Source organism: Culex quinquefasciatus, chromosome 1, assembly GCF_015732765.1.
Source record: "Culex quinquefasciatus strain JHB chromosome 1, VPISU_Cqui_1.0_pri_paternal, whole genome shotgun sequence".
Taxonomy (NCBI): domain Eukaryota; kingdom Metazoa; phylum Arthropoda; class Insecta; order Diptera; family Culicidae; genus Culex; species Culex quinquefasciatus.
This window is the reverse complement of record NC_051861.1, coordinates 33,035,337-33,051,213: the sequence shown is the minus strand read 5'-3', so window position 1 is coordinate 33,051,213 and position 15,877 is coordinate 33,035,337. Positions and strand designations below refer to the sequence as shown.

The window sequence follows — 15,877 nt, the reverse complement described above, 5'->3', positions numbered from 1 at the left end:
GATTTTTGAAAGTTGAGTAACGGGAAATGACAGGGATTTTAAAACTATTTTTTTAACTTTTTTTGATGAAAAATACGTTTTTCGGAATTTTGAGTACGCCATCAAATTGGGCGTCTAATTTTACACAAAAGTCCCTTTGACACCAAATTTCTATCTCTTCACGGTTGTGAGCTACGAATCACTGAAAAACGTATCTTAGTAAAAAGCCAGAAAAATGAAAGGGGTCATACCGCCCCACCGTCACGAGATATCGAAAAATGAACCTCGGATTCGTGATGGGGGACCAAAATTACCCCTTAGTGCAAAGTTTCACGAAAATCGAAGAGGGATCGGGGCAACTTTTTCCGATTTTGTGTGAGTTGGTGGAGAATTACCCAAATTTTTAGTTCTGAAATTTTAATCAAGAGTGGTGATTTGACAAAACTTGTGACTTGGAAGTTTTTCTTGTTCTGGGATAAATTTGATGAAATTTGTATTTTAAATTTCATATAACAAATGTATTTAAAAAATCAACGTAGAATTGGATTTAAGCACTAAAACGATACTTAATCCACCCTTAGGTGGTTGGTGCCTTCCTCACATTTAAAGGGTGCTATCCAAAATCTAAAAGTGCGTAAATAACACTTAAGTGCTTATAACTTTTGATAGGGTTGTCAAATCTTCAATGTTTTGGACGCGTTAGAAAGGTCTTTTGAATACCCAGCCTGCGATAGTTCGCTTAAGAGATCCGGACAGCATTTTCATCAAAATATCTGAGATCCGTCTTCGAAAAAGTGCGCAAATAACACTTAAGTGCTTATAACTTTTGATAGGGTTGTCAGATCTTCAATGTTTTAGACGCATTGGAAAGCTCTTTTGAATACCTATCCAACGATATGTCGCATGAGAGATCCGGACAACGTTTTCATCAACATATCTGAGATCCGGCCTCCAAAAAGCGTATAAATTACACTTAAATGCTTATAACTTTTGATAAATTTGTCAGATCTTCAATGTCTTGGACGCGTTGGAAAGGTCTTTTAAATACCTTTCTAAAAATGTATAGCATGACGGGTTTTCTTACAAAAACCACCCTTTTTACAATCTTCCGGACTATTGTTAAAATCGTTTTTTTAGCATAACTTTTGAAGTACTTAACTAAACTGCATAATTTTTAATAGCGACTTATGGGACCCCAAGACGGATCGAATGACGCCAAAACGGACAAAATCGGTTCAGCCAATGTCGAGATAATCGAGTAACAATTTTTTGATCAACATCCCACCACACACACAGACATTTGCTCAGAATTTGATTCTGAGTCGATAGGTATACATGAAGGTGGGTCTAGGAGGTCTAATTGAGAAGTTCATTTTTTGAGTGATTTTATAGCCTTTCCTCAGTAACGTGAGGAAGGCAAAAAACTCCTCATTTTTAATTGCGTGCCGTAAACGGGGATGGCATTGAATAGGTTTTTTTTCAAAAGTGTACTGAGGCTACATAATTTCCATGTATTGTTTCCAAAATAGTGTGTTTCAAAAGCGTTTAAAAAGAAAGTCACGTTGAAAGTTGATCATTTGAATTCAAGGCTTACTTTGATAGTCACTGTATTTCTTGCAAATTTCATTTTTCATTTCATTTTTTGTTTGACGTCAAACAAATCTAACTAAGGTTTCTGATTAACTAACTTTTTTCTATGTTTTACTAAAACAAACATAGATTAGAGCTAAAGTTGATAAAAAGTTACAAATTTGCTTAAAATTCATTACAAATTTGTTTATGGAAGTATCGCTTTTTCTTACAACTTAGTCCAATTTTAAAGCATGTTTATCACATTTTCCACATTTATTACCGTCTTCAGGGGAGAAATTAGGTCTGGGGATGAACTTGGGACATACACATTTCTACATTTTTGTATGACCCAATCTAACCCCCAAGAACGAATGTCACCCCTGATGACAGTAACGAATTTGTTCTACTGAAAAATGGTTCTAAATTTAAAGATATTGTTGCATATTCTCCAGGTGCGTTTTGTAGAAAATTGCCAAAAAAAATCTGGAAGTATACTAAATTTTCTGATTTTAGCTCATTTTCATTGGGAACATATTGAGAAAATTGAAATAGTCCTTTTTTAACAATCTCATGGTAAATATTCATTTGTTGGACGATCTGAATTGTAAATATTTATAAAATTTTCGATTCCTTTTCATTCCTGAGAAGGGGGAAATATCAAAGTTCAAATATTTTGTTTAAAAAAAACGTTTTTAAGGGTAAATTTCGATCCTCGAATGTCAACTCGTTGAAATAATCCATTTACCCACTTGTTTTGCTTTTTTGTTGTGAAGAATATGCCAAAAATTACCAAATAAAATCTGTTCACGACCACAACTTCGTCTTTGTTGACCTCGAGCCCTTCTTTTCGCACTGTCTGCAGAGATCGCCCTCAAAATGTTCCACCTGAAGACGATCGCAAAGAGTGCGGCCCTCAAGCAGGAGGTGTCCACCCTGGTCAAGGCCGTTACGGCGACCGCTTCCACCACCAGTGGCCAGGTCCAGTCCCAGCCCCAGCGCAGCTACGCCTCCCAGCACCAGATTCCGGACCGGCTGAAGGATGTGGCCACGGCCGCCAACCCGCGCTTCTTCGACATGGTCGAGCTGTTCTTCCACCGGGCCTGCCAGATCTGCGAGGAAAAGATGGTCGAGGACATGAAGGGCAAGGCGTCGGTCGAGGAGAAGCGCAAGAAGGTCAAGGGAATCCTGATGCTGATGCAGCCCTGCGACCACATCATCGAGATCTCGTTCCCGCTGCGCAGAGATTCCGGCGACTACGAGATGATCACCGGCTACCGGGCCCAGCACTGCACCCACCGCACCCCCACCAAGGGAGGTAAGTGACCTTTTCTTCTTTCCAATTCTGTGAAAGGAAAGTTTTCGCGAGAGCAAGGGCGATGGCCTCCGTAATTTATGATGGTACAGTCGAACCTCGAGTAGGGCGGAATTGGAAACGAATTTCATTTTCATTTGATAAAACATCCCACAAAATCTACAATTTATTAAAATAAAATCCTCAATTTTACCGTACTCTGCAAAACCTCTCAACTTTTTTTTGTTTCATTCTGTCACGCGGTTGGTGGTTGCTGCGCGGCCAAGAGGCGCGTAGACGGAACTGTTACGTAACGCCATCAATTGCCGGGGGGAAAGGAGGAAAAAGCTTTTCCTCCTCCCACTCTTTCTTTCTTGCCTGCTTTGGGCGATGGAGGTTTTGTTTTTCTGAACTCCTTTCGTCCGAGTGGAAAATTGCATGCTTCAAGTGGACAAACGGGGGCACGCTCTCTGTGTAGTTGGCTTGAAGATTTTGATCTGAAAACGATTGTGGGTCCCCTCCCTCGTTAATCATTGTTGTGGAGGAAACTTAATGGAAGTCAGAGCTCAATGGGTCAATAGTGGGTTTTATGGCAGACTTCGATTGTGGTTGTAAGATTGCAAGGTCATTTTGAATTCAACAAAAAATTTACATGAATGAATGTTCAACAATTTCACACGATAATAATTACAAAATTACAAAAAATACAAAAAAAAAAATCAAAACCATGAGATTTTGCTCAAAGGTGGTTTGGGGATGACTTTTCAAATTAAAAAAAAGTAAATAATCTCTTTTTTTCAATAAAATTTAAGTAACTTTATAGTTAAAAAATTGCTCAAATGTGTTTGTGTTTTGTTTTGAAAAAGGTTGAAAGTTGACAAAACGTCTAATGGACAAAATTTCGGAAGGTCTGAAGCCTGAATGTGGAAAAAAGATACAAAATTCTGTAATATTTTCCTTCAACAAATCCGCATGTGGCTGCGAGTTTTTTTTTCAATCTTCATTATGAGAAGTTCTTTGAAATAATTAGCATAACTTCAAAACTATTATTTGAGAGTATTTCCATTCCCTGGTTTTTTTTTGTAATAATATTGTGTGTTGTTCCATTCTTTCAAACATGAGTAGAGTTGTTCTGAGAAATGAGAATGTCTGACTTCCGAAAGATTTTGAGTGATTTTCCATTCATAGAAAACAAACTATTCTAGATAGTTGTATCAATTGTGTTAGTTTTACCATTTTATCAAACATGAGCAGTTCCTTGAAAAAAGTTCAACTTTTGAAATATTTTGGTATTTTGCCGTTCTTTAAAAAAAATATAATTCGTCGCCGTCGTGCTAACTTATCGTACGTGCAATTTTGACCAAATTGAGTTAAGAACGCCATTTTGTGCAGCTCACAATGCCTCACCTTTTGACCCTCACAGATCCCCAAAATTCGATTTGAATCCTGAGATATTCAATGAAATCCGAAAAAAACTTCGTGTATTTTTGTCACTTTACATATGAAAGTAGTTTCAATCTTGTCGCGCTCTCTTGTCACTCCCTGAAAATTGATGTAAGTGCGACAACTGGCCAAAGGGATTTCAGGTCAGAACGCGTTTGACGCACGTACAAGTTAGACTACCGTAAACAGCAACCAACTTCAACCAACCTTCGTGGTTGTTATTGTTTGCATTGCGTGCTTTAGTTTTTGTTTATTCAAGATCAAATATTAAAACGCGTTTTCTCGGAACGTCAAAATGGCGGGTGCGACAAGATAGCACGACTACGTCGATTTGTAAAATTGATGTTTTTTTCCATTCGACCCTTTATATTTGAACCTTTTGTCTTACATTCCAACCAGGGCCCCGGCAATGGCCTGATATGAGCTACCGAAGAACATTGGCAATATGGCGTTGTTTGTTTACAAACATGAGATTTTGTGTAGACGAACCGAAAAATTTACTTTTTTGGAAATATTTCTATAACCATTGTGTACTTACAAACAGACAAAATTTCGTTAAACTCTAGAACAGAAAAAAATATTCTATTTTTTTCAATTTAAACCGCTTTTATCGCTTCTCTGAGCCATCAATTTGTAATTTTTTGTAACATCAAATCATCGTGGCTTTAGCTTATTATTATATTTTCAAATAAGTTTGCTGCAGATTTGTGTCTAAATTTCGAAATTTAGCATAAATTTTAAAAAGTTGCAATATTCCCAACTTTTGCCATGTGCAACAATTTTCAACTCACCCGTGCGGGAAACCGATAATGGGGTAATTCATGCGTTCCAGACTGTCAAAATTCCAAAACGTCATTGCAAGTCTTCGGTTCGCCGCTTTTGTTCGTGTTTGAAGTTTCGGGCCGAGACTCTGATTCCAACAATATAAGGGTCATTCCAGGTCAACTGAGTACACTTTCGGACTCGACCTTCACCGATTTGGACCAAACTTGGAGGGAACGTTCATCTATCGATAGTTAACAGAAATCCGAAGTTTGGTGCTGATTGGACCATCCCTATATGTTTGGCACCGCCCTCTTTTTTGACGATTTTCTGAAAAACTTTCTGGAAGACTTTCTGGGTAATTCTCCACCAACTCACACGAAATCGGAAAAAGTTGCCCCGATCCCTCTTCGATTTGCGTGAAACTTTGCTCTAAGGGGTAATTTTGGTCCCTGATCACGAATCCGAGGTCCATTTTTCGATATCTCGTGACGGTGGGGCGGTACGACCCCTTTCATTTTTCTGGTTTTTTACTAAGACACGTTTTTCAGTGATTTGTAGCTCGCAACCGTGAAGAGATAGAAATTTGGTGTCAAAGGGACTTTTGTGTAAAATTAGACGCCCGATTTGATGGCGTACTCAAAAGGTCACAACCATCGTCCAAGGGGTCATTTTTATGCAAAATTAGCTGAACTTCCCGAAAAAAAATACTTTTAAAAGCACACGATCGAGTTTTAGGGGTTAAAAGTTCAAAAAACTGGTCAAAAATGGTCAAAATCATAACTTTTTCAAAAAACTTTTTTGCAAAATTGCAAAGAGTACATGCAAACCCCTTTTGTCTGTATATCAAAATTTTTGTTTTTGTCTGCTCTACAACTATGTAGAACATTGTTACATTTTAAAATGTAACCCTGCAAAGTTATAAAAAACACGTAATTTTAAAATGAAATTTTTTGTTCTAAATGAAAAAATTACCCTTCTGGGTTATTTCAGATTCAAAAAGTACATTTAACTTCCCATAAAATGACATGTCTCACGATTTTGACAGTTGAGTAACGGGAAATGACAGCGATTTTAAAATTGTTTTTTAACTTTTTTTGATGAAAAATACGTTTTTTCGGAACTTTGAGTACGCCATCAAATCGGGCGTTTAATTTTACACAAAAGTCCCTTTAACACCAAATTTCTATCTCTTCACGGTTGCGAGCTACAAATCACTGAAAAACGTGTCTTAGTAAAAAACCAGAAAAATGAAAGGGGTCGTCCCGCCCCACCATCACGAAATATCGAAAAATTGACCTCGGATTCGTTATCTGCGACCAAAATTACCCCTTAGAGCAAAGTTTCACGCAATTCGAAGAGGGGTCGGGGCCACTGCTGTGTGAGTTGGCGGAGAATGACCCTTCTACAAGTTGCATTTTATAGAAAATTGTCCAAGGAATTCGATAAAAATAAAATTTTAACCCTTAAATGCTCACTAATATTGTATTTTAACGTTTTAAGTATTAAAATTCAGTTTTGCTCAATTCCTTATGTTTTTATTGCTTTTATTTTATCACCATCGTGTTCCCCGGACAATTTTACATAATTATCAATGTAGACCTCAAACTAATATGAGCTATTGGCAAGATACAGCGATTTTACAAAAAAAAAGTTTGATTTTACGCAGCACTCGGTAGTACATGATGTACTTTTCAACAAAAAGGGATGAATCCCGCATAGTTTGGTTTTTATATGTGAGAAACTTATTTCGGATTTGAATTCATAGGACAGCGACAGCGCAAATTAATTTTTTTTTTCAGTAAAATCGCTGTATTTTGCCAATAGTTCATTTTAGTTTGAGGTCTACATTGATTATTATGTAAAATTTTCTGGGGAACACGATGGTGATAAAATGAAACGAATAAAAACATAAGGAATTGGTCAAAACTGAATTTTAATACTTAAAACGTTAAAATATTTAAGGGTTAAATTTTATTTTCATCGAATTCCTTGGACAATTTTCTATAAAATGAAACCTGTAGAAATTCTTTTACTCGAATAGTTGTAAAGTTATGATTAAGCACACATTTGACAAACTTGAAGCTAAATATATTGCAAATTTTTCAAGATATAACAATACAACGCATTTTTTTCAGCTGCAGGTTTTCGAACTTAGTAAGTTTTAATTAAATAATTTCGAGAACATTGTAAAGTTCAACCGTAGAAGCATCCGGATGACTCATCGCCCCAAGTCTTTTTGACGAAAACAACACATTGTCTGCAAACTTTCCACTAAAAATAAGTACCACCAAATTCGCCAACAACAAACTACTACCACTATCACGATGACGGTTGGCTTGGGCTAGCGTGTTACCAAGCTCGCTTAAGCCGGCCGGCCGGCTCAGACACTCCGCACGATCGCCGTCGTCGATTTGTCCAAGCTATTTATACTGACTTGGCACACACACACACAAACAAACATTGACTCTTCTGATTTGACCGGTTTCAGTCAATCGAAGTTGATCAAAACAACTCTTTTCGAGTGGTGTCGCGAGGCGCACGAGTTCGCCCAACCGATTCCATTGAGCAAACATTGGAACGCCCTAATCAGGTGACCAATTTTCGAGGATGCTCTAATTTCGTCTGCGACGGTGATCTTTCCACCGGTTGATGGCCTTGTTTTGGAGCGATTTGTACACACATTGTGTTATCATAGAGGGTTCTTATCACCTCGTCTTTTTTTTTTGGACAGACAATAACCATAAATCCACAATCGAATGATGGAAGCCGGTCATCAAATCATGACTGGGGTAGGTTGTTACAGGCCAAAATCGGGTTTCCAAGTGGTTCGCTGGACACAAACAAATTTTATGGCTGCCTGACGTTCTGGAATAACGACTTTTGGCTCCGCAACCGGTGGAAGTGTTAGAATAAATAATTAAAAAAAAAAACAACATTTGACGTCATTGCACTTTTGGCAAACACAAGTGCCGATCAAAATGTGTTAATTCAGGAGCAAATCTCCCCGTGGAAGAAGTGCCAAACCGTGGCAAATTGCGTAACGCGCTCCGGTTGATATGGTACAGATAGGTGATTATTGCTTGCGAGTACAATTACGTACACGATAAGGTTTGTCCACTTGAAAAATAGGAGTGCTGCAGCATGATTTGGTTGTTACCAAGAGGGTTGCTCATACCACCAGCAACGCCAGATTATCTTATCTTTTTTTTGGGAAGCAGGTGACGAGTGATGGAAGACCGTGGAGCAGTCTTAAGCCTGTCCGTTTGTTGTTTTACCCACCATATATACGACCCTTTTTTTTGGGGGGGAGAAGAAACGAATCAGGTGACTTGAGCCCGTTTCAATGATCGAAATTAAGAATTCCGGTTTCCCACTGAACCATCGAATGCATCATTAATGACCCACTCACACCCGTGTAGTCATATGTGCTGTTCTCTCTGGATGATCTCAGTCTGGTTTCTGCGCGAGCTCAAAACAGCTGCGCGAAACGGAATTGCAAAAATCAGTTGTGGAAGATCGGGCAAATCCGACCAGCCAAATGGAACCGGTTTTCGAGGTGGTCGAAACAGCATGACCAAAAAAAAACAAAATGAAAAAAAAACATTAAACTTAAAGAAAGTCTGCCTAAATGGATGATTTCTTATCACGTTGTGTTGAGTACACGTGCGTGAACTCAATGAAATTATTATTCGTTTAGCCTTCAAATCATGTGGTACTCTTGCGATCAAATAGGACAGACTTTGAGCTGATCTTAAAAAATCAATGCAAAATCTTACGAACATTTTACACGAGCTCTGTAGCATTTTTGTTGGAACTTTGGGTTTTGTCGCCCTAAATCCATGGTTCTCAACCATTATCGGACTATTTCCAAGGTTTTCATTCCCTCCATCAGTTTTTTTATTTAGTATCAATTCACGAAAATCATAATTTTGAATTTAAATTATGTATACTGTCGATCTACGCATAACTGTCCCATGTCCCACGAGATTGAAATTTCTCGATCGATTTCTGTGTTTCTACGCATAATTGTCACGCGGGTTCTTATTCGTCCCAATCGCCCCAGTTAGTAGTTTATCACTCTTATTTATGATCCTCTTGCTATACAGTATGTGAACAAGACTCATTGCTTCGTATAACTAATGATTCCGTGAAAGAAAAATACTTGGTTAGACAATTATGCGTAGAAGTACAACGATGGGACAAACAATCTTGGCGTTGTTTTTCATGAGTTTCCGATCAAAGTACTAGATTTTATAAGTTTTCCGAAAAGAATACGACAAACTAAACTTAAAAATGTCAAAATCGTCAAAAAATGACATGGGACAATTATGCTTAGAACGGCAGTACAGTAAGTTAAAAAAGTATTTACACTCCTTGGGCACTATGCACATATTGTGATGAAACATCTAAAATGTGTATATAATGTTGACAGACCCCTAGTACTACGTTTCGTGCAGATACTCATGCCAAACATTTTGCTACAAAAAGCTCACGAAAAGATGATTTCTATAAAAAGTTCTATAACAAATACTATTACAGAAATCAAAAAAGGTGCAAAAAAAGTTGGTACACCTTTCGAAAAACAAACATAAATAACGTTATTTGTTGACAAATCACCATGAATCCAGCCTCCCAACTCCAAATATGCATCCTTGACGGACAAAAAAAATGGATTGAATATAAAGTTTACTAATTACTTAGTATAAAAGTTTATTTAACTCTGGAAGTTCTATATAAAACTTATCTTAACTTAATTTTGCAAACTTTCAATTCAACTAAATGTCAATATATTATCATTGCTAAAGAAACATTTTGGATTGGGTATAACACCGTTTTGGGGGTCTTTATATCGATAGAATAGATTTTTCGTTCAAATTTTGTACCAACCCGGAATTACGTCGTCGGAAAACACGCCGGCATCCACGATTCATAAGTCAACCTTAGTGGCATCGGAAAGGGCATAAAATTTCCGATCTTTGAATAACCAAACATAAAACCCACGTTTATAAATACCTAGGTAAAACGTTGTTATGGTTTCGTTTGAGCAACCTGCCAAAAATGTATGGACTTTCGTAATTTTTGTTCTCGTGGATCAAAAAACATGAAAAATCTTAAAATTGCTCGCATTTTCGTAAAACTTCATCAATTCCAGCTCTCTTAGCTGCATTCGAAGGGTCTTTTGAAACACTTCAAAATGTGCCATAGATATCCAGGAATGGTTCAACTTTTTGCAACAGCCTCCAACGCCCATACTCCTACAGGTCGAAAGTTAGGGAATTTCATGGAATTTCCAGCTTTTTAAGCGAAAATGGCGTTCGAATGGTGAACGCCCGAAATGTCAAAACCACGCAGTGGTACCAACATTACGTGAAAAGTGTTGCATGGCATGACAGCCACATTTTTTTTTCTAATGTTGGTGCTACTGCGCGATTTTGACATTCCGGACGTTCACCATTCGAACGCCATCTTCGCTTAAAAACCTGGATACTGCCGTTCTACGCATAATTGTCCCATATCATTTTTAACGATTCTAATTTTTTGTCATTTTTAGGTTTAGTTTGACGTTTACTTTTCGAAAAAAGCATAACATCTAGACTTTGTTAGGAAACTCATCAAAAAACAACACCAAGTCTGTTTGTCCCATCGTTGTACTTCTACGCATAATTGTCCCACCAAGTATTTTTCTTCGCGGAATCATTCGTTTTACAAAGCATTGTGTCTTGTTTACCTTTAGTAAAGCAGGGGAATAACATATAAGGCTTCATCCATAAAGTACGTCACGCTAAAATACCCTCCCCTCCCCCCCCCCTTTGTCACGCTTTCCCTATACTTATAACACGCAATTTCACACTTTCTCAGACCACCCCCTCCCCCTAGAGCGTGACATATTTTATGGATGACGCCTAACATATAAACTGCTAACTGGAGCGATCAGGGACATATGGGGTGAATAGGGACCCACGGGAGAGTTATGCGTAGAAACACAAAAAACGATAGAAAATTTTCAATCGCGTTTTTCTCAGTTGCACTTTTTTGAACATGGGGCAATTATGCGTAGACCGGCAGTATAAGCCTACGGAATTAACTTTTTGAACAATCGCAGTTTCTCTCCGCCAACTCACACAGCAGTTGCCCCGACCCTTCTTCGATTTGCGTGAAACTTTGTCCTAAGGGGTAACTTTTGTCCCTGATCACGAATCCGAGGTCCGTTTTTTGATATCTCGTGACGGAGGGGCAGTACGACCCCTTCCATTTTTGAACATGCGAAAAAAGAGGTGTTTTTCAATAATTTGCAGCCTGAAACGGTGATGAGATAGAAATTTGGTGTTCAAAAGACTTTTATGTAAAATTAGACGCCCGATTTGATGGCGTACTCAAATTCCGAAAAACGTATTTTCATCGAAAAACACTAAAAAGTTTTAAAAATTCTCCCATTTTCCGTTACTCGACTGTAAAAAATTTTGGAACATGTCATTTTATGGGAAATTTAATGTACTTTTCGAATCTACATTGTCCCAGAAGGGTCATTTTTTCATTTAAAACAACATTTTTCATTTTAAAATTTCGTGTTTTTTCTAACTTTGCAGGGTTATTTTTTAGAGTGTAACAATGTTCTACAAAGTTGTAGAGCAGACAATTACAAAATTTTGGATGTATAGACATAAGGGATTTGCTTATAAACATCACAAGTTATCGCGATTTTACGAAAAAAAAGTTTTGAAAAAGTTGGTCGTCATCGATCATGGCCGTTCATGGTCACCCGTAGACACGGACGACGAAACAAAGAGAAACGCAAAAAGTAACTTTTTCAAAACTTTTTTTTCGTAAAATCGCGATAACTCGTGATGTTTTTAAGCAAACTCCTTATGTCTGTATATCAAAATTTTTGTAATTGTCTGTTCTACAACTTTGTAGAACATTGTTACACTCAAAAAAATAACCCTGCAAAGTTAGAAAAAAACACGAAATTTTAAAATGAAAAATGTTGTTTTAAATGAAAAAATGACCCTTCTGAGTCAATGTAGATTCGAAAAGTACATTAAATTTCCCATAAAATGACATGTTCCATAATTTTTTACAGTCGAGTAACAGAAAATGGGAGAATTTTTAAAACGTTTTTAGTGTTTTTTTTCGATGAAAAATACGTTTTTTCGGAATTCTGAGTACGCCATCAAATCGGGCGTCTAATTTTACATAAAAGTCCCTTTGACTCCAAATTTCTATCTCATAACCGTTTCAGACTGCAAATAATTGAAAAACACCTCTTTTTTCGCATGTTCAAAAATGGAAGGGGTCGTACCGCCCCTCCGTCACGAGATATCAAAAAACGGACCTTGGATTCGTGATCAGGGACAAAAGTTACCCCTTAGAACAAAGTTTCACGCAAATCGAAGAGGGGTCGGGGCAACTGCTATGTGAGTTGGCGGAGAATTACCCACTTAAAAAATTTACCTACGATGCAAACGAAACAAGAAGGGTGGCCCGATTTTGCTAAAAATCAGGATTCACCGTCGTACTAACTTGTCGCACGTGCATTTTGGGCCAAATTGAGTTAAGAACGCCATTTTGTGCAGCTAACAATGCCTCACCTTTTTACCTTCGCAGATCCCCAAAATTCGATTTCAACCCTGAGATATTGAATAAAAACCTAAAAAACTCCGTGCTTTTTTGTCACCTTACATATGAAAGTAGTTTCAATCTTGTCGTGCTATCTTGTCACACCCTGAAAACTGATGTAAGTGCGACAATTGGCCAAAGGGATTTCAGGTCAGAACGCGTTTGACGCACGTACAGGTTAGACAACCGTAAACATTTGTAATTATAACTCGGCACTCCAGCAACCAACTTCAACCAAACTTCGGGACAATGCACAGAATGGTCAGCCAAACAAAACGTGTTTGTTGTTGTTTACATTGCGTGCTCTTGTTTTTGTTTATTCCAGGCCAAACATTAAAACGCGTTTTTCTCGGAACGCTGAAATGGCGACAAGAAAGCACGACGACGTCGAAATGGCGTGCAGCTTGACTTGAAATGACCCATATATTTGTCGTGTAGCCAGTTCATCAATATAAATAATTCTGGAACGGTATTTTGATTTCCTTAATCTCAAATGCAATGCCTTAACGCCTAACATAAATCATTAAAAAATGACTTAACCCTTTACTGCCCAGTTTTTTTCGAAAACTTTTATTTTTCCCTTGTTCAGGAGGTCATTTTGGGCAACTTTTGTTCTACGAAAAACTTTACTTCTCTTGTTTTATTTTTATTTATTATTTTTTTGCATTTATCTTGTTGTGCCTTTTAAAAATCAAAAATTGAATGAAAAGTAGATATTTAGTGATTTTTTAATTAGAAGTCCGTCTAATGTGCAAAACCTAAAAAGAGTCATTTGAAACATTTGGAATATTTGTTCTGAACAATTCAATAGACCATTCATATTGATACAAGAGAATCATAAACAAAATCGGTCCATGTCATTATGTAACTTTCGATTTCTTTCACGAATCTCGTCACATGTTTTTCACGCAAACTTTTTTTTTTGTTCATCGCGTAGGTTGCGACTGCAAGTCTCACTTCTCCCTTCGGGAGAACCAGCTGTTTGCGTAGCAGAACCCGACGGGCATTTCTGGCGGCAAAAATAGAGAGGCAAAGTTACTTCTTGCCTTAGTCCGACACGTTCCTACTGCTACGCTGTCGCACTGTTTGTTTTCGCTGCGATAAATGCTTATTTTTAGCCAGGAAAAGTCCGCAGACGACACCGGTTTTGTGGTGTTCGTTTTTTTTTGGTTCAGGATGAAAATTCAGTATGGATGCTAAGCTACTAATACAGAATAAAGTGAGCTAGAAACGTGATTCGCCGACTTACACTAGCTAACTTCGGTGACGTAACCGACACACCCCCTGAACAGAGAGTTGGTTGTTTTTTCGTTGGTTCAACACTTGACTTGGTTCAATAAATCTGCTGAATGAAATGAAGTGAACTCGTGTCATACATTATATTTCAAGGACTTCAAGTCTTATCAGCGCTTCATTGTAAATGGGTAATTCTCTACCAACTCACACGAAATCGGGAAAAGTTGCCCCGACCCCTCTTCGATTTGCGTGAAACTTTGTCCTAAGGGGTAACTTTTGTCCCTGATCACGAATTCGAGGTCCGTTTTTTGATATCTCGTGACGGAGGGCGGTACGACCCCTTCCATTTTGAACATGCGAAAAAGAGGTGTTTTTCAATAATTTGCAGCCTGAAACGGTGATGAGATAGAAATTTGATGTCAAAGGGACTTTTATGTAAAAGACGCCCGATTTGATGGCGTACTCAAATTCGAAAAACGTATTTTCATCGAAAAAACACTAAAAAGTTTTAAAAATTCTCCCATTTTCCGTTACTCGACTGTAAAAATTTTGGAACATGTCATTTTATGGGAAATTTAATGTACTTTTCGAATCTACATTGTCCCAGAAGGGTCATTTTTCATTTAGAACAAAATTTTTATTTTAAAATTTCGTGTTTTTCTAACTTTGCAGGGTTATTTTTAGAGTGTAACAATGTTCTACAAAGTTGTAGAGCAGACAATTACAAAAATTTTGATATATAGACATAAGGGTTTGCTTATAAACATCACAAGTTATCGCGATTTTACGAAAAAAGTTTTGAAAAAGTTACTTTTGCGTTTCTCTTTGTTTCGTCGTCCGTGTCTGTCGCGGGTGACCATGAACGGCCATGATCGATGACGACCAACTTTTTCAAAACTTTTTTTTCGTAAAATCACGATAACTCGTGATGTTTATAAGCAAACCCCTTATGTATATATATCAAAAATTTTGTAATTGTCTGCTCTACAACTTTGTAGAACATTGTTACACTCTAAAAAATAACCCTGCAAAGTTAGAAAAAACACGAAATTTTAAAATGAAAAATGTTGTTTTAAATGAAAAAATGACCCTTCTGGGACAATGTAGATTCGAAAAGTACATTAAATTTCCCATAAAATGACATGTTCCAAAATTTTTACAGTCGAGTAACGGAAAATGGGAGAATTTTTAAACTTTTAGTGTTTTTCGATGAAAATACGTTTTCGGAATTCTGAGTACGCCATCAAATCGGGCGTCTAATTTTACATAAAAGTCCCTTTGACACCAAATTTCTATCTCATCACCGTTTCAGGCTGCAAATTATTGAAAAACACCTCTTTTTCGCATGTTCAAAATGGAAGGGGTCGTACCGCCCTCCGTCACGAGATATCAAAAAACGGACCTCGGATTCGTGATCAGGGACAAAAGTTACCCCTTAGGACAAAGTTTCACGCAAATCGAAGAGGGGTCGGGGCAACTGCTGTGTGAGTTGGCGGAGAATTACCCAAATGTAACCTTCTCATGATAATGTCATTCAATTGCTCGCTTTTTATCACATGGTGAATACTTTTCGACACAGTCAACCTACCAACTTCAACTTGTTATCAGTCTTATCTGCCGCAACACAAGAGATGACTTGTACAAACAAGAAAAACAAAACCCACATGACACTGCATCAGATGACCACTCGATTGCAATACTCGATCGGAAACACGGATTAGTAACTATAAGCGCTACCGGCATATTCGGTTCACATGCTAAGTGAAGTTTCAGCAACCGGCCAACGGCTTTTATTAATTGCCAACACAAACTAACAAAATAAATAAACATTGAAGGGCGTATTAAGCTGAGGCTGATAATTTCTTGCTGTGGGAATCGCCTTCTGCAAACGTGAAAATATTTACGTTAGTTGCGAGCCTAACCACGGCGGGAAGTTACCAGATCAGCTAAAATGGTTTGATTACTCGAGAAGCC

The 15,877-nt window shown here is 37.7% G+C and overlaps 1 protein-coding gene across 2 annotated transcripts in view; it reads left to right on the top strand.

Annotated features, from left to right (window-relative positions):
- Positions 1–15,877, top strand: part of LOC6047848 (glutamate dehydrogenase, mitochondrial) — a 35,516-nt gene that overhangs the window by 5,308 nt on the left and 14,331 nt on the right. For both annotated transcript variants that reach the window (XM_038250202.1, XM_038250199.1), the window contains exon 2: positions 2,414–2,866. In XM_038250202.1, the coding sequence (XP_038106130.1) occupies positions 2,428–2,866 (439 nt within the window). In that variant the 5' untranslated portion in view covers positions 2,414–2,427. The remainder of the gene's footprint in view (positions 1–2,413; positions 2,867–15,877) is intronic.